Source organism: Oncorhynchus kisutch, linkage group LG17 (genome assembly GCF_002021735.2).
Source record: "Oncorhynchus kisutch isolate 150728-3 linkage group LG17, Okis_V2, whole genome shotgun sequence".
NCBI lineage: Eukaryota > Metazoa > Chordata > Actinopteri > Salmoniformes > Salmonidae > Oncorhynchus > Oncorhynchus kisutch.
In genome coordinates this window covers 16,870,736-16,895,635 of record NC_034190.2, presented here as the reverse complement: position 1 = coordinate 16,895,635, position 24,900 = coordinate 16,870,736, and the positions used below count along the sequence as shown (strand labels likewise).

Below are 24,900 nucleotides of genomic sequence, written 5' to 3'. Positions count from 1 at the left end.
GAGAGAGAGAGAGAGAGAGAGAGAGAGAGAGAGGGGGGAAGAGAGAAAGAAGGAGAGAGAGCATGAATGCTCGAGTATGAGAGGGCACACGTGTACGTCCATGTGTGTGTCCCTGCATGTGCTGTGTTTGTATGAGCATGTGTGTGTGTACCTGTGGTGGGGCGGGTGCATCTCTATAACTAGGCAGTATCTTCAGAGTGATTCCTCCGCTGCAGTCCTTCAGCATCTCCTGCAGCTCAGTGGGGTTGTTCCCTACGTCCCGCCCATTCACTTCCTTTATGATGTCACCCACGTGCAGCAGACCCTGCCTGTCAATCATTCCTCCATGGAGGATCCTAGCGATGACCAGCTCCTCCTTCTCCACTCTGAACGTCACTCCCTGAGAGAGGGAAGGAGCAGATAGATGGTCAATGAAATCCGTGCAGAGATGCAGAAACGCGCGCGCGCACGCACACACACACACAAACTCTTCATCTCACTCCCTCTCGATCTATCCCACACTCACACTCACTCACCAGTGGTTCTCCAGCCTTCTTGCGGATGCCGATCATGCGTACAGCATCAGCCTGCATCAGAGAACTGTTCCCCAGCTCCTCATTAAACAGCTCCGCTGGGGGCACGGCCTCATAGCACTTAGAGGCTACCATGTCGTGGGCCTCAAGGAGTGACTGAGAGGGAGAGAGAGATGGGGAGAGGGGGATAGAAAGGGATGGAGAGAGGAGGATGGAGAGATGGGGAGAGGGGGTAAGGAGAGATGGAGAAGGGGAGAAATGGGGATGGAGAGAGATAGAGAGAGGGAGATGAGAGATAGATAGAGAGGGGGATGGAAAGATAGAGAGAGCGGTAGAGATAGAGAGAGGTGTAGAGATATAGAGGGGGAGAGATAGAGAGAGGGGGATAGAGAGATGGAGAAAGAGTGAGTGAAAGGGAATTAGCAGAAGGGAAGGATGAGAAACATAAGGATGAGAAGGAAGTAAAATGGGAAGAGAAGAGAAACATGTCACATGCACCGAATACAACAGGTGTAGACTTACAGTGAAATGCTTACTTAGAAAAATGTGTTAAGTAAAAAATTGATAAGTGAAAAAAATAAAGAAATAAAAGTAACAAATAATTAAAGAGCAGCAGTAAAATAACAATAGCGAGGCTACATACAGGGGGGTACCGGTACAGAGTCAATGTGCAGGGGCAGCGGTTAGTCGAGGTAATTGAGGTAATATGTACATGTAGGATGAGTGGAATCCACAGTAGGGGAAACAGGTAGTTATTGTTTTGTTGATGAAGCAGAGCTGAGGAGCATCAAGGTTAAAAATTGCAGTACAAATGCTGCTGTTCTATCACACATGCAATGATGTCAGAGGAAAAATAATCTGGTGGCCTTGTTTCCAGTCTTTGTTGTTGTAATATCACAAACGGACGTCGTGGCAATTTGACTATTAACAGGGATGCAAACTGGTGAGGGCCCAAATATGTGCTTGTGTTGTCACAATACCAACATTTGACTAAGGATCGCAATACCAGGCAAAGAATAACGGTACGGAGTAGTAGGCCTCTCTTTTCTGTTCTTCCCGTGCCATCCAAATTTGTGAATAGCCTATTGGTCAAGATACCAGGTTGTTAGCTAGCTAGGTAACATGACTAAACAAGGTTGTTTGCTATCTAACCACCGATTAGCGGCCTGCGAGTAGTTTATGAAATGATATAAATGCGTATGAATTGTGGTACAAAAAGGAAAGGTAGCTCCGGTAATAGGGTGCATAACTTTTGAATGTTTTGTGGGCAAAAGATACGCAGTTTTCAGCGATGTAAAGGTGCAAGCATGACTGTCACTGTGCTCTGTTATGGCACTGATTCAACTGACTAGGTATCCCATTTTCCCGTCCCTCAGAGGCTGCGTGACAGCGAAGTCAAACTGCCCTGTGCTCTTGGTTCTAACAGGCTGCTAGCTGCTCCAATAATTAGAAGCAAACGCAACAACAGAAGACTCATAAGTGTCTTCACACCCAGCTCCTCATCACGGCTGAAATAACTGGCGGAGAAAAAAAGCGGAGACAAGCGGAGACGGCTAGTAGGGGACGCGGCTGGCTGAGCACAGCTGTCACGTGATCATTCTGATATGACATATCTGACATCACGCTCTGAACTCTGTTTGATATCAGATCAAATGTTATTTATCACATGCGTCGTAAACAGTAGGGGTAGACTATCAGTGAAATTCTTACTTATGGGCCCTTCCTAACTAAAATAACAGAAATAATAGAAAAAGAATAATAAATATACAATGAGTAAAGATAACATGGCTATATACAGGGAGTACCAGTACCGAGTCCATGTGCAGGGGTACGAGGTCATTGAGGTAGATATGTACATACAGTATAACTAGGAATAAGTGACTGATAATAAACAGTAGCAGAAGCGTATGTGTCAGAAAAGTTAGTGCAAAATGAGTCAATTCAGAGAGTTAAATAGTTAACTAAATAGCTACCAGGCTTAACTATTTAGCAGTCTCATGGCTTGGGGTAGAATCTGTTCAGGGTCCTTTGGTACCCTGGAGTCGTTGACAATTTTCAGGACCTTTCTCTGACACAGCCTGGTATAGAGGTCAGCGCATGCTCGGAGTATGCATCATGGAAATATGTCAGGCCTTGTGAATGTTAACCGTGTTTAAAGGTCTTACGCACACTGGCTATGGAGAGTATGATCACACAGTCGTCCGGAACAGCTCTGGTGCTCTCATGCATGGTTCAGTCTTGCATGAATCAAAGCGAGCAGAGAAGGCATTTAGCTCGTCTGGTAGGCTCACATCATTGGGCAGCTCATGGCTTGGTTTTTCCGCCGTACTCTGTGATAGTTTGCAAGCCCTGTCACATCCGACGAGTGTCAGAGCCAGGTAGTAGGCTTCGATCTTTGTACTGTATTAACGCTTTTCCTGTTTGATGGTTTGTCGGAGGGCGTAATTGCTAGCTAGCATTAAACTTATCTTATAAAAAACAATCAATCATAATCACTAGTTATAACTACTAATCCAGCTGAGCAGGCAATATTAACCAGGTGAAATTGTGTCATTTCTCTTGCGTTCATTGCATGCAGAGTCAGGGTATATGCAACAGTTTGGGCTGCCTGGCTCATTTCGAACTAATTTGCCAGAATTTTACGTAATTATGACATACATCGAAGGTTGTGCAATGTAACAAGAATATTTAGACTTTTGGATGCCACCCGTTAGATAAAATACCGAATGGTTTCGTATTTCACTGAAATAATACACATTTTGTTTTCGAAATTATTGTTTCCGGATTCGATCATATTAATGACCAAAGGCTCGTATTTCTGTGTGTTATTATGTTATAATTAAGTCTGATGATTTGGTAGAGCAGTCTGACTGAGCAGCAGCAGGCCCGTAATCATTCATACAAACAGCACTTTCGTGCTTTTTGCCAGCAGCTCTTTGCAAGCACAGCGCTGTTTATGACTTCAAGCCTATCAGCCTAATGGCTGGTGTAACCAATGTGAAATGGCTAACTAGTTAGCTGGGTGTGCGCTAATACTGTTTCAAACGTCACTCGCTTTTAGATTCGGAGTAGTTATTCCCCTTGCGCTGCAAGGGCCGCGGCTTTTGTGGAGCGATGGGTAACAATGCTTTGAGTGTGTCTGTTGTCGATATGGTCCTGGGTCGAGCCCAGGGAGGAGCGAGGAGGGGGACGGAAGCTATACTGTTACACTGGCAATACTATAGTGCCTATAAGAACATCCAATAGTCAAAGGTATTTGAAATACAAATGGTATAGAGAGAAATAGTCCTATAAATACTATATTAATGTAATGGATTTCTTCCATTGACGGAGAGGCGGACCAAAGCGCAGCGTGGTGGTTATTCATATTCTTTAATTTATAAAGAAACTACACATGAGATAACTAACAAAAACAACAAATGTGAGAAAACCTAAAACAGTCCCATCTGGTGCAAACACAAAGACAGGAACAATCACCCACAAACACACAGTGACACCCAGGCTACCTAAGTATGATTCTCAATCAGAGACAACTAATGACACCTGCCTCTGATTGAGAACCATACTAGGCCGAAACATAGAAAACCCCAAATCATAGAAAATCAAACATAGACTGCCCACCCAACTCACGCCCTGACCATACTAACTAAATACAAAACACAGGAAATAAAGGTCAGAACGTGACAATTAACTACAACCTAAAACCTCTTACCTTGGAATATTTAAGTCTCATGTTAAAAGGAACCACCAACTTTCATATGTTCTCATGTTCTGAGCAAGGAACTTAAATGTTAGCTTTTTTACATGGCATATTTTACATGGCACACATTTTTACATGGCACATATTACTTTCTTCTCCAACACTTTGTTTTTGCATTATTTAAACCAAATTGAACATGTTTCATTATTTATTTGAGGCTAAATTGATTTTATTGATGCTTTATATTAAGTTAAAATAAGTGTTCATTCAATATTGTTGTAATTGTCATAATTACAAATACATTTTTTTTTTAATCGTCCGATTAATCGGTATCAGATTTTTTGGTCCTCCAATAATCGGTATCGGCGTTGAAAAATCATAATCGGTCGACCTCTACTCTGGACGGTTCTGGCTTAGAATATGTGGACAACTACAAATACCTAGGTGTCTGGTTAGACTGTAAACTATCCTTCCAGACTCACATTAAGCATCTCCAATCTAAAGTTACATCTAGAATCGGCTTCCTATTTCGCCATGTCACTTATAAAATAGCCTCCAACACTCTACTCAGCAAACTGGGATGGCACTGTCTATCACAGTGCCATCCGTTTTGTCACCAAAGCACCGTATACTACCCACCACTGTGACCTGTATGCTTTCGTTGACTGGCCCTCGCTACATATTCGTCACTAAACCCACTGGCTCCAGGTCATCTATAAGTCTATCACAGTGCCATCCGTTTTGTCACCAAAGCACCGTATACTACCCACCACTGTGACCTGTATGCTTTCGTTGACTGGCCCTCGCTACATATTCGTCACTAAACCCACTGGCTCCAGGTCATCTATAAGTCTTTGCTAGGTAAAGCTCCGCCTTATTTCTGCTCACTGGTCACCATAGCAACACCCACCCGTAGCACGCGCTCCAGCAGGTATATCTCACTGGTCATCCCCAAAGCCAACACCACCTTTGGCCGCCATTCCTTCCAGTTCTCTGCTGCCAATGACTGGAACGAATTGCAAAAATCACTGAAGTTGGAGACATATCTCCCTCACTAACTTTAAGCATTAGCTATATGAGCAGCTTACCGATCGCTGCAGCTGTACACAGCCCATCTGTAAATAGCCCATCTGTCACGATCGTCGTATTGAGGAGACCAAAGCGCAGTGTGGTGTGAATACATACTTTTAATTATAGACAAAAAAAACACAAAGTACACTAAACAAAACAAACTAACCAGACGAACGTGACCGCTATAGAAACTGAGTGCTGACATGCAACATCACATAGACAATAACCCACGAACCACAATACAAAACAGGCTAACTAAATATGGTTCCCAGTCAGAGACAACGACAAACACCTGTCACTGATTGAGAACCATATCAGGCCAAAACACATAGAAACAGACTAATTAGACATGCAACATAGAATGCCCACTCATATCACACCCTGACCAAACAAAACATAGAAACAAACAACGCAAATAATGATCAGAGTGTGACACCATCCAACTACCTACCTCATCTCCATGTTGTTTTTATTTACTTTTTTTGCAGTATTTCTACTTGCACATCATAATCTGCACATCTATCACTCCAGTGTTAATTTGCTAAATTGTAATTACTTCGCTACTATGGGCCATTTATTGCCTTACCTCCTTACTCCATTTGCACACACTGTATATAGATGTTTCTATTGTGTTGTTGACTGTACTTTTGTTTATCCCACATGTAACTCTGTGTTGTTGTTTATTGTCGCACTGCTTTGCTTTATCTTGGCTAGGTGGCAGTTGTAAATGAGAACTTGTTCTCAATTGGCCTACCTGGTTAAATAAAGGTGAAAAATATATATATATAATAATAATAATAATTCAATTGATTGGACATGATTTGGAAAGGCACCCACCTGTCTATATAAGGTCCTACAGTTGACAGTGCAAGTCAGAGCTAAAAACCAAGCCATGACGTCAAAGGATTGGTCCATAGAGCTCCGAGACAGGATTGTGTCGAGGGATTGTGTCGAGGGGGAAGAGTACCAAAATATTTCTGCAGCATTGAAGGTCCACAAGAACACAGTGGCCTCCATAATTCTTAAATGGAAAAAGTTTGGAACCACCAAGGCTCTTCATAGAGCTGGCCGCCTGGCTAAACTGAGCAATCGGGGGAGAAGGACCTTGGTCAGGGAGATGACCAAGAACCCGAAGGTCACTCTGACAGAGCTCCATATTTTCTCTGTGGATATGGGACAACCTTCCAGAAGGACAACCATCTTTGCAGCACTCCACCAATCAGGCCTTTATTGTAGAATAGCCAAATGGAAGCCACTCCTCAATAAAAGGCACATGACAGCCCACTTGGAGTTTGTCAAAAGGCACCTAAAGGACTCTCAGACCATGAGAAACAAGATTCTCTGATGAAACCAAGATTGAACCCTTTGGCCTGAATGCCAATCGTCATGTCTGGAGGAAACCTGGCATCATCCCTACGGTGAAGCATGGTGGTGGCAGCATCATGCTGTGGTTATGTTTTTCAGCGGCAGGGACTGGGAGACTAGTCAGGATTTAGGGGAAGATGAACAGAGCAAAGTACAAAGAACCTTGATGAAAACCTGCTCCAGAGAGCTCAGGACCTCAGACTGGGGTGAAGGTTCACCTTCAAACAGCCTGAAAATATTTGTGCAGCGACGCTCCCCATCCAACTGCAGAGAAGAATGGGAGAAACTACCCAAATACAGGTGTGCCAAGCTTGTAGTGTCATACCCAAGAAGACTCAATACTGTAATCACTGCCAAAGGTGCTTCAACAAAGTACTGAGTAAAGGGTCTGAATAATTATGTAAATATTATATTTCAGTTTTTTAGTTTTTTTTATAAATTTGCTAAAATATTGAAAATCTTTTTTTGCTTTGTCATTATGGGTTATTATGTGTAGATTCCTGAGAAAAACATACAATTTAATAAATTTTAGATTAAGGCTGTAACGTAACAAAATATGGAAAACGTGAAGGGGGCTGAGTACTTTCCGAATGCACTGTACGTACTGTGGGGACGACGTCGTTGATGCACTTATTAATGAAGCCGGTGACTGATATGGTAAACTCCTCAATGCCATCGGATGAATCCCAGAACATATTCCAGTCTGTGATAGCGAAACAGTCCTGTAGATTTAGCATCCGCTTCATCGGACCATTTACATTTGAGTTTTTGCTTGTAAGCAGGAATCAGGAGGATATAACGTGCAGGGGTGAATTCTGTGCTCAGTCAATGGTTTCGATATGAGAAACAGACCCCCTTTCCAGCCACAAACTTTTTTCTTTTTATCTACACGATTCACGTGGATGGCCTATTGAGATCAAAATGGCGAATATCACCGAAAAGCGAAGGGTTTGCATCCCTGATTAAGGATTCCAGATTTAAGCTCACTGTCAAGTAATCACTTTCCCCATCTCCCTGTCACAGTCTCTCTCTCGCGCTCCAGCTACTCTCTCAGGAGGTCATCAAAGTCTTATCTTTGAACTGATAGTATGCATGCATTGAAGCAAAGATATTCCCTACTCAAAGATATAAATCCTATAGGTCCATACTCTGAAAAACCCTGTTAGTCCTCTGATAGGTCCATGGATGTAGGAGGTCAGGTTTTGATCCTTTCATAACAGGAGATTAGATGAATACATGTATAGAATTGTTTCTGTACTAAAATAGAACCATCAACATTGAAAAACATCATACAATGTTCAGCACATATTTTGCCCAAGGGTTAGGACTGTCCCAGACCCCAAAAAATCTTCGTCTGTACTTTCGACCAATCAATTGGTCAACATTTGTTTACGTGTATTTTTCCATATATAGACACACCTTATGTGTTTAAATAAAATCAGCTATATGCATTGAGCTTGTCTGATGATTTAAGATTACTATTTGATGAAATAACATACAAATGACTCAAGAGGGAGCCAGAGATCTAGATAACCAGAAGAAAAAAACCTTGACCTGATCATCCTCCTCTCGATCCTGCTGGCTTTCGCAGATTCTGCAGTTACTCAAATCAAATCAAATGTATTTATATAGCCCTTCGTACATCCGCTGATATCTCAAAGTGCTGTACAGAAACCCAGCCTAAAACCCCAAACAGCAAGCAATGCAGGTGTAGTTGCCGGTAATAGGAGAGGAGTTGGCAACCGTTCTCATGTGGAATGCAAATTTATCTGACCGTGATTTTCATATGCACATTTTCATGGAAATGTTTCATTTAATTTATCAAAACATCTTCGTATTTCAAAATCATTGTCATGTGGTTAATGAAAATTATCTCCAAATCTAAAATAAAATCATACCAACATAAATAGTAACTTCTATTTGAATTGCCAACTATGTAAAAATAGCCTACATAAAGCCAACAAACATTGCAGCCTGCAGGTAGAAAATATCCTGATGGGCCTCCCGAGTGGCGCAGTGGTCTAAGGCACTGCATCACAGTGCTAGCTGTGCCACTAGAGATCCTGGTTTGAGTCCAGGCTCTGTCACAGCCGGCCGAGACCAGGAGACCCATGGGGCGGCGCAAAATTGGCCTTGTGTCAAGAAGCAGTATGGCTTGGTTGGGTTGCGTTTCGGAGGACGCACGGCTCTCGACCTTTACCTCTCCCGAGTCCGTGCAAGAGTTGCAGGGATGAGACAAGACTGTAGCTACCAATTGGATACAACGGAATTGGGGAGAAAAAGGGGTAAAAGAAATAAGACTAAATAATAATTTAAGAATATCCTGATCAAAATAAATATCCTATAAATCACACTGGCTATGCATGGCCTGTCTGCAATGAACTTGAAACGTGTCAACTACCAAATTGGGTCAGGCTTGAGCGAGCAAACATGCAGCATTGTATAAAATATTCTGGGTCCTCAGAGGTTCCTGTAGCAGTGAGCTCGGGACAGACACAGCTGTAGGCTATTTGATCAAGGGATACGAGGTCCTCAGGTAGGCCTGTTTTACGATGTTTCCACTGAATCAGAAAATGACATTTTTCCCTTTCATGCTGAGTGGTTATCGAAAGGGAGAGAGCTGGAAAGATTTAAAAATACATTGAGGAACTATTGTCATTCTCAATGGATGTAAAAACAGAGGTTGTTTGCTTGCTGTTTGAGGTGAAGAAAGCATTCCTTTGAGAAGCTCCACAGCTCATTAGTGGTGGTGCATTAAGCCAATCAGAAATACTATCAGATCCCCAAACGGGCACACTTCGTCTCTCCCGAGCCCGTACAGGAGTTGTAGCGATGAGACAAGATAGTGACTACTAACAATTGGATACTACGAAATTGGGGAGAAAAGGGGGTAAAAAATTAAATAAAAAATCATTTAAAAAAAAAGAACTGCTGGTTTTTTCACGCTCAACAGTTTCCTGTGTGTATCAAGAATGGTCCACCAACCAATCGGACATTGGACATCCAGCCAACTTGACACAACTGTCGGAAGCATTGGAGTCAACAAAGGCCAGCATCCCTGTGGAATGTTTTCAACACCTTGTAGAGTCCATGCACCCGACGAATAGAGGGGGGTGCAACTCAATATTAGGAAGGTGTTCTTAATGTTTTGTACACTCAGCCTATATCCATATTGCTCATAGCCCATGCTGTAAGATTAACAAGAAGAACCAAGGTATATAGGCTATGGGGTCAGTTCAGAATGTAGGCCATTAGCATCAACTATAACCTTTAACCTTAGTGACTGGGTTACGGACCTGGAAGTGGGGCTCCTGAAGGATTCGGGAGAGTTCCGCTGCGCTGTCATCACGGACGCTGAGGGCTGTGATGTCACCCAAGATGTCTGTGACCAGCTCTATATTGTTGTCCTGCACCGCCTCCAGCCTCAAGTCCTCCAATCGCTCGTGGGCCTGCAGGGGTCAGAGGTGAAAGGTTATGGGGTCACATACTGTACAGACATGGGAGGAAGTTGTACACTGGTAGATAGCCATTGTTGTGTGTGGTTGCGTTCCCTTGCCTTTGTCTGAACTTGTGTTATACTTCCTTTTGGCACTGGTGTCAGTAAGTTGAGTTGTTGAGTGAGGGTTCTGTGGTTGTATTGTGATGAGGAAGTCAAAATCATCTCTCAATCTTTTCGCTCTCTCCCCCCTCTCTCTTTCTCTCTCTTTGTCTGTCAGTGGCGTGACAAACACTCTCCCACTTGCCCAGAATGACCATTATGGCGGCAAGCCAATGCTGACTAATTCAGGGCAGGACATCACCCCAGTGGTCAGAGTATCAGTCTGTGAAGGCACTGGGAGAGCTGCTGGCACATCCTCCTGACATCCTCTTGTCTAGCAGTGACTAACAGACCTCACCAAGGGTTGAATATGAATATGTCAAATCAGTGCACATATATGGGTTAGAGTGAGCTTGTGTGTGTGTGTGTGTGTATCATTGGGACCATCAGGGTACCTGAGGGGGGTGGGGTGGGGGGCTGTTATGTATGAGTACACTGATTCTGAGTCATTCTCAGTGTGTGAGTCAGTCTCAGTGTGTGAGTCATTCTCAGTGTGTGAGTCATTCTCAGTGTGTGAGTCATTCTCAGTGTGTGGGTCAGTCTCAGTGTGTGAGTCAGTCTCAGTGTGTGAGTCATTCTCAGTGTGTGAGTCATTCTCAGTGTGTGAGTCATTCTCAGTGTGTGAGTCATTCTCAGTGTGTGAGTCATTCTCAGTGTGTGAGTCATTCTCAGTGTGTGAGTCAGTCTCAGTGTGTGAGTCAGTCTCAGTGTGTGAGTCATTCTCAGTGTGTGAGTCATTCTCAGTGTGTGAGTCATTCTCAGTGTGTGGGTCATTCTCAGTGTGTGAGTCAGTCTCAGTGTGTGAGTCATTCTCAGTGTGTGAGTCAGTCTCAGTGTGTGAGTCAGTCTCAGTGTGTGAGTCATTCTCAGTGTGTGAGTCATTCTCAGTGTGTGGGTCATTCTCAGTGTGTGAGTCAGTCTCAGTGTGTGAGTCATTCTCAGTGTGTGAGTCAGTCTCAGTGTGTGAGTCAGTCTCAGTGTGTGAGTCAGTCTCAGTGTGTGAGTCATTCTCAGTGTGTGAGTCAGTCTCAGTGTGTGAGTCACTCTCAGTGTGAGTCAGTCTCAGTGTGTGAGTCAGTCTCAGTGTGTGAGTCATTCTCAGTGTGTGAGTCAGTCTCTGTGTGTGAGTCATTCTCAGTGTGGGAGTCAGTCTCAGTGTGTGAGCCAGTCTCAGTGTGGGAGTCAGTCTCAGTGTGGGAGTCAGTCTCAGTGTGTGAGTGAGTCTCAGTGTGTGAGTCAGTCTCAGTGTGTGAGTCAGTCTCAGTGTGTGAGTCATTCTCAGTGTGTGAGTCAGTCTCGGTGTGTGAGTCATTCTCAGTGTGTGAGTCAGTCTCGGTGTGTGAGTCAGTCTCAGTGTGTGAGTCAGTCTCAGTGTGTGAGTCATTCTCGGTGTGGGAGTCAGTCTCAGTGTGTGAGTCATTCTCAGTGTGGGAGTCAGTCTCAGTGTGGGAGTCAGTCTCAGTGTGTGAGTCATTCTCAGTGTGTGAGTCATTCTCAGTGTGAGTCAGTCTCAGTGTGGGAGTCAGTCTCAGTGTGTGAGTCATTTTCAGTGTGTGAGTCATTCTCAGTGTGGGAGTCATTCTCAGTGTGGGAGTCGGTCTCAGTGTGTGAGTCATTCTCAGTGTGTGAGTCATTCTCAGTGTGTGAGTCAGTCTCAGTGTGGGAGTCATTCTCAGTGTGGGAGTCATTCTCAGTGTGGGAGTCAGTCTCAGTGTGGGAGTCATTCTCAGTGTGGGAGTCAGTCTCAGTGTGTGAGTCATTCTCAGTGTGTGAGTCATTCTCAGTGTGAGTCAGTCTCAGTGTGGGAGTCAGTCTCAGTGTGTGAGTCATTTTCAGTGTGTGAGTCATTCTCAGTGTGGGAGTCATTCTCAGTGTGGGAGTCAGTCTCAGTGTGTGAGTCATTCTCAGTGTGTGAGTCATTCTCAGTGTGTGAGTCAGTCTCAGTGTGGGAGTCATTCTCAGTGTGGGAGTCATTCTCAGTGTGGGAGTCATTCTCAGTGTGGGAGTCAGTCTCAGTGTGTGAGTCATTCTCAGTGTGTGAGTCATTCTCAGTGTGTGAGTCAGTCTCAGTGTGGGAGTCATTCTCAGTGTGGGAGTCATTCTCAGTGTGGGAGTCATTGTCAGTGTGGGAGTCATTCTCAGTGTGGGAGTCGGTCTCTGTGTGTTCTTCCCCTATGTGTATCTGCTACCTTGGAGAGTGACCGTACAATGGGACTCTCCATGATTCCTCTGAGGAAGATGAGGTCGATGTCTTTGGCCCCCGTGGAGGTGGGCAGCTCCCCCAGGTTATCCAACACCTGCTGCATCGCTGTGGGGGGAGGGGGGAGAGAGCGGGGAGAGGGGAGGGGGGAGAGAGAGTGGTGGAGAGAGGAGGGGAGAGAGAGAGGGGAGGGAGGGAGAGAGTGGTGGAGAGAGGAGGGGAGAGAGAGAGGGGAGGGAGAGGGAGAGAGTGGTGGCGAGAGGAGGGGAGAGAGAGAGGGGAGGGAGAGGGAGAGAGTGGTGGAGAGAGGAGGGGAAAGAGAGAGGGGAGGGAGAGAGAGTGGTGGAGAGGGAGAGAGTGGTGGAGAGAGGAGGGGAAAGAGAGAGGGGAGGGAGAGGGAGAGAGTGGTGGAGAGAGGAGGGGAAAGAGAGAGGGGAGGGAGAGGGAGAGAGTGGTGGAGAGAGGAGGGGAAAGAGAGAGGGGAGGGAGAGAGAGTGGTGGAGAGAGAAAGGGAAAGAGAGAGGGGAGGGAGAGAGTGGTGGAGAGAGAAAGGGAAATAGAGAGGGGAGGGAGAGGTGTTAGTTACTGTAGATATGGAAAACAGAGATAAAGGGAGTGAGGAAGTCACACTGTAGATCAGCGATGAACGACTGCCGGCCCCGCCTCCCTTTTGTAGGCCAGCTGATACATTTCCTCATAATTACAAATGTTTACTGTTGAGTTAGAATCAGCAGTTTTCCTCTTGTTATTATGTCAGTCACTGATAATCACTCAATTAGCCCATGGCAGCCATTTCTTTTTAGATTGGTAAGTTAGTCTAGTGTCTAGCTGCCTAAATTTAGTAATCAGGATCGAAATACCGACCGGAGAGCCCCCCACTGTCACTCTCACCCAGATATCAAATATCATATTAAAAACCGCAAACATTTCTCTCCACCCTATGGTAAAATGTGTAGAATTGCAGGAGATTAGCTGTAAAACTGGTCATTTTTCTCTCTGCCCCATGGCAAAATTTGTAGAATTGCATGAAATTAGCTATAAAAGTGCAAAATCTTCTTTCTGCTCCATGGCTGTAATACAGCCTGTAATTACTCCTGTAATACACTTACAGCCCTGTGGAGGTGTGTGTGTGTGTGTGTGTGTGTGTGTGTGTGTGTGTGTGCATATTCATATGTAAAGCCATGAAGAAAATGACACCCTCACATTTTCTCATCCACTCTCTCTCTCTCCTTCTACCGCCTCTCTCTCCTTCTACCGTCTCTCTCCTTCTACCGCCTCTCTCTCCTTCTACCGCCTCTCTCTCCTTCTACCGCCTCTCTCTCCTTCTACCGTCTCTCTCTCCTTCTACCGCCTCTCTCTCCTTCTACCGCCTCTCTCTCCTTCTACCGCCTCTCTCTCCTTCTACCGCCTCTCTCTCCTTCTACCGTCTCTCTCTCCTTCTACCGTCTCTCTCTCCTTCTACCGTCTCTCTCTCCTTCTACCGTCTCTCTCTCCTTCTACCCGCCTCTCTCTCCTTCTACCGCCTCTCTCTCCTTCTACCGTCTCTCTCTCCTTCTACCTTTCTACCCGTCTCTCTCTCCTTCTACCCGTCTCTCTCACCTTCTATCGTCTCTCTCTCCTTCTACCCGTCTCTCTCTCCTTCTACCGTCTCTCTCTCCTTCTACCGCCTCTCTCTCCTTCTACCGCCTCTCTCTCCTTCTACCGCCTCTCTCTCCTTCTACCGCCTCTCTCTCCTTCTACCGCCTCTCTCTCCTTCTACCGTCTCTCTCTCCTTCTACCGTCTCTCTCTCCTTCTACCGTCTCTCTCTCCTTCTACCGTCTCTCTCTCCTTCTACCGTCTCTCTCTCCTTCTACCGTCTCTCTCTCCTTCTACCCGCCTCTCTCTCCTTCTACCGCCTCTCTCTCCTTCTACCGTCTCTCTCTCCTTCTACCTTTCTACCCGTCTCTCTCTCCTTCTACCCGTCTCTCTCACCTTCTATCGTCTCTCTCTCCTTCTACCCGTCTCTCTCTCCTTCTACCGTCTCTCTCTCCTTCTACCGCCTCTCTCTCCTTCTACCGCCTCTCTCTCCTTCTACCGCCTCTCTCTCCTTCTACCGCCTCTCTCTCCTTCTACCGTCTCTCTCTCCTTCTACCGTCTCTCTCTCCTTCTACCGTCTCTCTCTCCTTCTACCGTCTCTCTCTCCTTCTACCCGTCTCTCTCTCCTTCTACCGCCTCTCTCTCCTTCTACCCGTCTCTCTCTCCTTCTACCCTTCTACCCGTCTCTCTCTCCTTCTACCCGTCTCTCTCTCCTTCTACCGCCTCTCTCCTTCTACCGCCTCTCTCTCCTTCTACCGTCTCTCTCTCCTTCTACCTTTCTACCCGTCTCTCTCTCCTTCTACCCGTCTCTCTCTCCTTCTATCGTCTCTCTCTCCTTCTACCCGTCTCTCTCTCCTTCTACCCGTCTCTCTCTCCTTCTACCGCCTCTCTCTCCTTCTACCCGTCTCTCTCTCCTTCTACCGCCTCTCTCTCCTTCTACCCGTCTCTCTCTCCTTCTACCCTTCTACCCGTCTCTCTCTCCTTCTACCCGTCTCTCTCTCCTTCTACCGCCTCTCTCCTTCTACCGTCTCTCTCTCCTTCTACCCGTCTCTCTCTCCTTCTACCCTTCTACCATCTCTCTCTCCTTCTACCCGTCTCTCTCTCCTTCTACCCTTCTACCCGTCTGTCTCTCCTTCTACCCGTCTCTCTCTCCTTCTACCGCCTCTCTCTCCTTCTACCCGTCTCTCTCTCCTTCTACCCGTCTCTCTCTCCTTCTACCCGTCTCTCTCTCCTTCTACCCGTCTCTCTCTCCTTCTACCCGTCTCTCTCTCCTTCTACCGTCTCGCCCTCCTGTCCGGCGCTGCCAGAGTCGCCCTCCTGTCCGGCGCTGGCAGTGTCGCCCTCCTGTCCGGCGCTGGCAGAGTCGCCCTCCTGTCCGGGGTCAGCGCGAGGTCAGCGGCGAGGGTCCCCGCTCCAGAGGCACCACCTAAGTGGGCCAAGCCTAAGGTGGAGCGGAGTCCACATCCCGCACCAGAGCCGCCACCGCGGATAGATGCCTACCCTCTGACATCCTCTATAAGTTTAGGTTTTGCGGTCGGAGTCTCGGAGTCCGGGGGGGGGGTGGGCATTCTATGTTTCCTATTTCTGTGTGTTTGGCCGGGTGTGGTTCTCAATCAGAGGCAGCTGTCTATCGTTGTCTCTGATTGAGAACCATATTTAGGTAGCCCTTTCCCACCTGTGTTTTGTGGGTAGTTATTCTCTGTGTTGTGTGTGTCTGCACCAGACAGAACTGTGTTGTGTGTGTCTGCACCAGACAGAACTGTTTTGTGTGTCTGCACCAAACAGAACTGTGTTGTGTGTCTGCACCAGACAGAACTGTGTTGTGTGTCTGCACCAGACAGAACTGTGTTGTGTTTTTGCACCAGACAGAACTGTGCTGTGTGTCTGCACCAGACAGAACTGTGTTGTGTGTCTGCACCAGACAGAACTGTGTTGTGTTTTTGCACCAGACAGAACTGTGCTGTGTGTCTGCACCAGACAGAACTGTTTTGTGTGTCTGCACCAGACAGAACTGTGTTGTGTGTCTGCACCAGACAGAACTGTGTTGTGTTTTTGCACCAGACAGAACTGTTTTGTGTGTCTGCACCAGACAGAACTGTGTTGTGTGTCTGCACCAGACAGAACTGTGTTGTGTGTCTGCACCAGAGAGAACTGTGTTGTGTTTTTGCACCAGACAGAACTGTGTTGTGTTTTTGCATCAGACAGAACTGTGTTGTGTTTTTGCACCAGACAGAACTGTGTTGTGTGTCTGCACCAGACAGAACTGTGTTGTGTTTTTGCACCAGACAGAACTGTGTTGTGTGTCTGCACCAGACAGAACTGTGTTGTGTTTTTGCACCAGACAGAACTGTGTTGTGTTTTTGCACCAGACAGAACTGTGTTGTGTTTTTGCACCAGACAGAACTGTGTTGTGTTTTTGCACCAGACAGAACTGTGTTGTGTTTTTGCACCAGACAGAACTGTGTTGTGTGTCTGCACCAGACAGAACTGTGTTGTGTTTTTGCACCAGACAGAACTGTGTTGTGTTTTTGCACCAGACAGAACTGTGTTGTGTTTTTACACCAGACAGAACTGTGTTGTGTGTCTGCACCAGACAGAACTGTGTTGTGTGTCTGCACCAGACAGAACTGTGTTGTGTGTCTGCACCAGACAGAACTGTTTTGTGTGTCTGCACCAGACAGAACTGTGTTGTGTGTCTGCACCAGACAGAACTGTGTTGTGTGTCTGCACCAGACAGAACTGTGTTGTGTGTCTGCACCAGACAGAACTGTGTTGTGTTTTTGCACCAGACAGAACTGTGTTGTGTTTTTACACCAGACAGAACTGTGTTGTGTGTCTGCACCAGACAGAACTGTGTTGTGTGTCTGCACCAGACAGAACTGTGTTGTGTGTCTGCACCAGACAGAACTGTGTTGTGTTTTTGCACCAGACAGAACTGTGTTGTGTTTTTGCATCAGACAGAACTGTGTTGTGTTTTTGCACCAGACAGAACTGTGTTGTGTGTCTGCACCAGACAGAACTGTGTTGTGTTTTTGCACCAGACAGAACTGTGTTGTGTTTTTGCACCAGACAGAACTGTGTTGTGTTTTTACACCAGACAGAACTGTGTTGTGTGTCTGCACCAGACAGAACTGTGTTGTGTGTCTGCACCAGACAGAACTGTGTTGTGTGTCTGCACCAGACAGAACTGTTTTGTGTGTCTGCACCAGACAGAACTGTGTTGTGTGTCTGCACCAGACAGAACTGTGTTGTGTTTTTGCACCAGACAGAACTGTGTTGTGTTTTTGCACCAGACAGAACTGTGTTGTGTTTTTGCACCAGACAGAACTGTGTTGTGTGTCTGCACCAGACAGAACTGTGTTGTGTTTTTGCACCAGACAGAACTGTGTTGTGTGTCTGCACCAGACAGAACTGTGTTGTGTTTTTGCACCAGACAGAACTGTGTTGTGTTTTTGCACCAGACAGAACTGTGTTGTGTTTTTGCACCAGACAGAACTGTGTTGTGTGTCTGCACCAGACAGAACTGTGTTGTGTGTCTGCACCAGACAGAACTGTGTTGTGTTTTTGCACCAGACAGAACTGTGTTGTGTTTTTGCACCAGACAGAACTGTGTTGTGTGTCTGCACCAGACAGAACTGTTTTGTGTGTCTGCACCAGACAGAACTGTGTTGTGTGTCTGCACCAGACAGAACTGTGTTGTGTTTTTGCACCAGACAGAACTGTGTTGTGTTTTTGCACCAGACAGAACTGTGTTGTGTGTCTGCACCAGACAGAACTATGTTGTGTTTTTGCACCAGACAGAACTGTGTTGTGTTTTTGCACCAGACAGAACTGTGTTGTGTGTCTGCACCAGACAGAACTATGTTGTGTTTTTGCACCAGACAGAACTGTGTTGTGTTTTTGCACCAGACAGAACTGTGTTGTGTGTCTGCACCAGACAGAACTGTGTTGTGTTTTTGCACCAGACAGAACTGTGTTGTGTGTCTGCACCAGACAGAACTGTGTTGTTTGTGCCACTTTGTTATTTCTTGTTCTAGTGTTCAGTTTGATTAAAATCATGAACACGGCCTCCTGGGTGGCGCAGTGGTTAAGGGCGCTGTACTGCAGCGCCAGCTGTGTCATCAGAGACTCTGGGTTCGCGCCCAGGCTCTGTCGTAACCGTCTGTCGTAACGCACAATCTCTAACTCCAAACTCTATATCTCTACCTCCATCTCTGTCTCTAACTCCATTTCTATCTCTAACTCCATCTCTAACTCTATATTTATCTCTAACTGTTAACTCTATATCCCTAACTCCATCTCTGTCTCTAATTCCAAACTCTATATCTCTAACTCCATTTCTATCTCTAACTCCATCTCTAACTCTATATTTATCTCTAACTGTTAACTCTATATCCCTAACTCCATCTCTAACTCTATATTTATCTCTAACTCTTAACTCTATATCCCTAACTCCATCTCTATCTCTATATTTATCTCTAACTATTAACTCTATATCTCTAACTCCATCTCTAATTCTATATCTCTAACTCCATCTCTATCCCTAACTCCATCTCTATCTCTAACTCCATCTCTAATTCTATATCTCTAACTCCATCTCTATCTCTAACTCCATCTCTAACTCTATATCTCTAACTCCATCTCTATCCCTAACTCCATCTCTATCTCTAACTCCATCTCTAACTCTATATCTCTAACTCCATCTCTATCCCTAACTCCATCTCTATCTCTAACTCCATCTCTAACTCTATATCTCTAACTCCATCTCTAACTCTATATCTCTAACTCCATCTCTATCTCTAACTCCATCTCTAACTCTATATCTCTAACTCCATCTCTATCCCTAACTCCATCTCTATCTCTAACTCCATCTCTAACTCTATATCTCTAACTCCATCTCTATCTCTATATTTATCTCTAACTATTAACTCTATATCTCTAACTCCATCTCTAACTCTATATTTATCTCTAACTATTAACTCTATATCTCTAACTCCATCTCTAATTCTATATCTCTAACTCCATCTCTATCCCTAACTCCATCTCTAACTCTATATTTATCTCTAACTCCATCTCTAACTCATCTCTAACTCCATCTCAAACTCTATATTTATCTCTAACTCTTAACTCTATATCTCTAACTCCATCTCTAACACCATCTCTATCTCAAACTCTATATCTCTAACTCATCTCTATCTCTAACTCCATCTCTATATCTCTAAGTCATCTCTATCTCTAACTCCATGTCTATCTCTATATCTCTAACTCTATATATCTAACTAACTCTATATCTATCTCTAACTCCAACTCTAATTCTATATATCTAACTCCATCTCTCTAAATTCATCTACATCTCTAACTAACTCTATAGCTCTAACTCATCTATATTGCAAACTCCATATCTATCTCTAACTCTATATCTCTAACTTTACATCTCTATCTCTAACTCCATCTCTATATCAATTCAATTCAAATCAATTCAAGGGGCTTTATTGGCATGGGAAACATGTGTTAACATTGCCAAAGCAAGTGAGGAAGATAATATACAAAAGTGAAATAAACAATAAAAATGAACAGTAAACATTACATAAACAGAAGTTTCAAAACAATACAGACATTACAAATGTAATATTACGTATATATATACATTGTTGCAACGATGTACAAATGGTTAAGGGTACACAAGGGAAAATAAATAAGCATAAATATGGGTTGTATTTACAATGGTGTTTGTTCTTCACTGGTTGCCCTTTTCTTGTGACTGCCTACGGCGGCCTTTCTCAATAGTAAGGCTATGCTCACTGAGTCTGTACATAGTCAAAGCTTTCCTTAAGTTTGGGTCAGTCACAGTGGCTGTGGGGTGTATTTGTGTATCTCTAACTGTATATCTCCAACTCCATCTATATCGCTAACTCCATCGCTATCTCTATATCTCTAACTCCATCTCTAAATCTCCAACTCATAGTGTAACTCATAGTCTACCAACAAAACACACAGTTCCAAACTGGTCCAGACTATCAATTACACCCACCCACACCAACAAAAACAACCATTAAACCATCCCCTTGATTACAGTTAACCCCCCCACACACAGAGACATAATCCCCCTTTCAAGCTCTCCTATAGACACAAACACACACAAATTATACTGTCCATGACTCCAATACAAAGACCACACACCTAAGCACGCACACGTGCCGTCGCACAGACAGACGGTCAGACAGACAGACATACAGACAGACAGGCAGACGTACAGCATGCAAATCCTGGGCCACCAAAAGCTATCACATGTAGCTACCCACATTCCCCACATAAAAGTGTGACTCCACACCCTCTTGCAAGTTCGCCCTAAAGGAACACATAACTGTTGGGATATGTGTCTCTGTTGTTATGTGTTATTACGTGTGTGTGTGTGTGTGTGTGTGTTGGGGTGTGTGTGTTTGTGTGTGTTGGGGTGTGTGTGTGTGTGTTGGGGTGTGAGTGTGTGTGTGTTGGGGTGTGTGTGTGTGTTGGGGTGTGTGTGTGTGTGTGTGTGTGTGTATGTGTGTGTTGGGGTGTGTGTGTGTGTTTGTGTGTGTTGGGATGTGTCTCCAAGGCAGCGTGACTGAACAAGAAGAACCTATGTTTCTCTGTCATATGTCACAAAGACATTTAGACAGACGTTTGTGTGCTTTGGATCTACTTAGTGTAAATACAGTTGAAGTCTGAAGTTTACATACACTTAAGTTAGAGTCTTTCAAATTTGCTTTTCAACCACTCCACAAATTCCTTGTTAACAAACTAAAGTTTTGGCAAGTCGGTTAGGACATCTACTTTGACACAAGCATGACACAAGTAATTTTCCTACAATTGTTTACACCATGGGACCACGCAGCCGTCATACCGCTCAGGAAGGAGACGCGTGATGAACGTACTTTGGTGTGCAAAGTGCAAATCAATCGCAGAACAACAGTGAAGATGCTGGAGGAAACAGGTACAAAAGTATCTATATCCACAGTAAAAACGAGTCCAATATCGACATAACTTGAAAGGCCGCTCAGCAAGGAAGAAGCCACTGCTCCAAAAATGCATAAAAAAGCCAGACTACGGTTTGCAACTGCACATGGGGACAAAAATCTAACTTTTTGGAGAAATGTCCTCTGGTCTGATGAAACAAAATAGAACTGTTTGGCCATAATGACCATCGTTATGTTTGGAGGAAAAAGGAGGAGGCTTGCAAGCCAAAGAACACCATCCCAATCGTGAAGCACAGGGGTGGCAGCATCATGTTGTGGGGGTGCTTTGCTGGAGGAGGGACTGGTGCACTACACAAAATAGATGGCATCATGAGAATGGAAAATGATGTGGATATATTGAAGCAACATCTCAAGACATCCGTCAGGAAGTTAAAGCCTGGTCGCAAATGGGTCTTCCAAATGGACAACGACCCCATGCATACTTCCAAAGTTGTGGCAAAATGGCTAAAGGACAACAAAGTCAAGGTATTGGAGTGGACGTCACAAAGCCCTGACCTCAATTCGAAAGAAAATTTGTGGACAGAACTGAAAAATTTGTGCGATCAAGGAGGCCTTGATCACATGCTCTGTCAGGAGGAATGGGCCAAAATTCACCCAAGTCATTGTGGGAAGCTTGTGGAAAGCTACCCAAAATGTTTGACCCAAGATACACAATTTGAAGGCAATGCTACCAAATGCTAATTGAGTGTATGTAAACTTCTGACCCACTGGGAATGTGATGAAAGAAATAAAAGCTGAAATAAATCATTCTCTCTACTATTATATTGACATTTCACATTCATTCACCTGAACTTTTCAGTTCAGGTGGTGATCCTAATTGACCTAGGACAGGGAATTTTTACTAGGATAAAATATCAGGAATTGTGAGAAACTAAGTTTAAATGTATTTGGCTGAAGTGTATGTAAACTTCCGACTTCAACTGTAAGCAGTACTGACTATGAAAGAGATAACTGTGGCAGATTTCTGTTAACTTAATCTCTGGGTTGACCTTCTCCCTCTGGGTCAAGCCAATATGTTTTTGTACCCCAGAGGAGTTTGTTCACAGAGTTCACTGAACCTCAGTGTGTGTGTGTGTGTGTGTGTGTGTGTGTGTATGTGTGTATGTGTGTGTGTGTGTGTGTGTGTGTGTGTGTGTGTGTGTGTGTGTGTGTGTGTGTGTGTGTGTGTGTGTGTGTGTGTGTGTGTGTGCATAAGTATATGTGCATCAGATCAAAGGATACATTCCACTATGTTACTCTGATGTGGGTGGGGGGATGGCATAAATACTTTATAATCCCTGAATATGACTTGCATAAGAATAGATACAATTACTACAGTAACACTCCAATACGGTTCCACTTGCCAATGCATCTTCAATGTACTTACACTACACTGTATTATAAAAGGTAGCATAGTTAGTCTTTCTCTAGCATAGAGGGTAGAGGAAGGTTTTTTAAATCTCCTATTTTACGTTGTAATTCATTAATATTCTGAAGCAGCAAAGTATTTTATTTCTCTCTCTTCTTGCCTCTTCCTCTCTCCACTCCATTTCTCTCTCTCTCCCTCTCTTCCTCTCTCCCCGTATGTCCCGTAAACCATGTGGTACAGTACAATGACTCACTTCTCTTTTCGGAAATGCTTCCTCTGTCCAGGAATAAAAGAAAGTCAACAAACACTCACAATCTGGCAACCCGTTGCCTCACCTACGTACACAACAAATACCTGACAGTCTCGGACCTGTGGATAGTGATACTAACTAGCAATCCCTTCCTTCACTCACAAACTGTTATGAAATACCTATCCAAAACAGCCTTTGCACTTTGGAACAGGCAAGTCTCTCTTCGCTAATGACTGGACAGTAGACACTACGTAACCCACAAATAGTTCTGAAATATCGGTCAAAAAGTATCTTTCCCCTGGAAGGTAATGAATAGCTGGCAAGGCATATCTAGCTGGAAACAATAACTCTCTCTGTTGTACTAATATCGGGCAACAAATATTTTCCATAGTATAACTATCTGGCAACTGAGAGTCTTACCTCCGGATGTGTTGGCCCCCTCTGTGGGCTCAGCAGCCGCCCCCTCCCTGGACCCAACCACCCCCTCTCCTGTCCCGCCTGCATCCGGAGGGGGCTCCACCTCTACCTCCAACCCGTTGGGACAGGCACCCTCCATAGCCAGGACCATGACCACTCCTCGACCACAGCAATGCTTACCTAACCGAAAGATTACCCCCACCACCTCCACTAAGGGACAGTTGGTCTAAAGCTAGCTGCTCTGCCCTTCAACTTCCAACTACTACACAATGAGCAACAGTCTCTAAACACAGAGAGAAGGAAGAGAGAGAAGGATACAGGGAGATAGAGGACAGAGAAAGACAGATAGAAAGACAATGAGAAACAGTCTCTAAACACAGAGAGAAGGAAGAGAGAGAAGGATACAGGGAGATAGAGGACAGAGAAAGACAGATAGAAAGACAATGAGAAACAATAGCAGGGGGATTAAACTAAAAGCAATTTACAGAAAAAGGAGATGAAAGAGAGACAGGAGATGATAGAGAGACAGGAGATGAAAGAGAGACAGGAGATGAAAGAGAGACGGGAGATGATAGAGGAGATGAGAGACAGGAGATGAAAGAGAGACGGGAGATGATAGAGGAGATGAGAGACAGGAGATGATAGAGAGACGGGAGATGATAGAGGAGATGAGAGACAGGAGATGATAGCGAGACGGGAGATGTTAGAGGAGATGAGAGACAGGAGATGATAGAGGAGATGAGAGACAGGAGATGAAAAAGGGACAGGAGATGAAAGAGAGACAGGAGATGATAGAGGAGATGAGAGACAGGAGATGAAAAAGAGACAGGAGATGAAAGAGAGACAGGAGATGATAGAGGAGATGAGAGACAGGAGATGAAAAAGAGACAGGAGATGAAAGAGAGACAGGAGATGATAGAGGAGATGAGAGAGGAGATGAGAGACAGGAGATGAAAAAGAGACAGGAGATGAAAGAGAGACAGGAGATGATAGAGGAGATGAGAGACAGGAGATGAATGAGAGGAGATGATAGAGAGACAGGAGATGATAGAGAGACAGGAGATGATAGAGAGACAGGAGATGAAAGAGAGACAGGAGATGATAGAGAGACAGGAGATGATAGAAAGATAGGAGATGAGAGACAGGTGATGAAAGAGAGACAGGTGATGAAAGAGAGACAGGAGATGAAAGAGAGACAGGAGATGATAGAGGAGATGAGAGACAGGAGATGAATGAGAGGAGATGATAGAGAGACAGGAGATGATAGAGAGACAGGAGATGAAAGAGAGACAGGAGATGATAGAGAGACAGGAGATGATAGAGAGACAGGAGATGAAAGAGAGACATGAGATGATAGAGAGACAGGAGATGATAGAGAGACAGGAGATGATAGAAAGATAGGAGATGAGAGACAGGTGATGAAAGAGAGACAGGTGATGAAAGAGAGACAGGAGATGAAAGAGAGACAGGAGATGAAAGAGGGACAGGAGATGAAAGAGAGCCAGGAGATGAAAGAGAGACAGGAGATGAAAGAGAGATGAAAGAGAGACAGGATAAGAAAGAGACAGAAGAAGAAAGAGAGGAGATGATAGACAGGAGATGAAAGAGAGATAGGAGATGAGAGAGAGATAGAAGATGAGAGATAGATGATATGAGATGAGATGATAGATAGCAGGTATATGCAGGGCTGGGATAACCAGTTAAGAGACAGGAGATGATAGATAGGAAATGATAGATAGATGAGATAGGATATGATAGATAGGAGATGATAGAGAGATATGAGATGAAAGAGAGACAGGAGATGATAGAGACAGGAGATGAAAGAGAGACAGGAGATTATAGAGACG

The 24,900-nt window shown here is 44.7% G+C and overlaps 1 protein-coding gene across 4 annotated transcripts in view; it reads right to left on the bottom strand.

Moving 5' to 3' along the window:
* The window catches only part of LOC109907253 (MAGUK p55 subfamily member 6), an 89,354-nt gene that overhangs the window by 6,587 nt on the left and 57,867 nt on the right, over nt 1-24,900 (bottom strand). For 2 of the 4 annotated variants that reach the window (XM_031793114.1, XM_031793113.1), the window contains 4 exons: nt 12,436-12,554; nt 9,945-10,097; nt 516-668; nt 152-379 (listed from right to left, as the gene is read on the bottom strand). In XM_031793114.1, coding sequence (XP_031648974.1) covers nt 152-379; nt 516-668; nt 9,945-10,097; nt 12,436-12,552 — 651 coding nt within the window. In that variant the 5' untranslated portion in view covers nt 12,553-12,554. The remainder of the gene's footprint in view (nt 1-151; nt 380-515; nt 669-9,944; nt 10,098-12,435; nt 12,555-24,900) is intronic. The other 2 variants (XM_020505122.2, XM_031793115.1) reach the window with 1 other exon arrangement.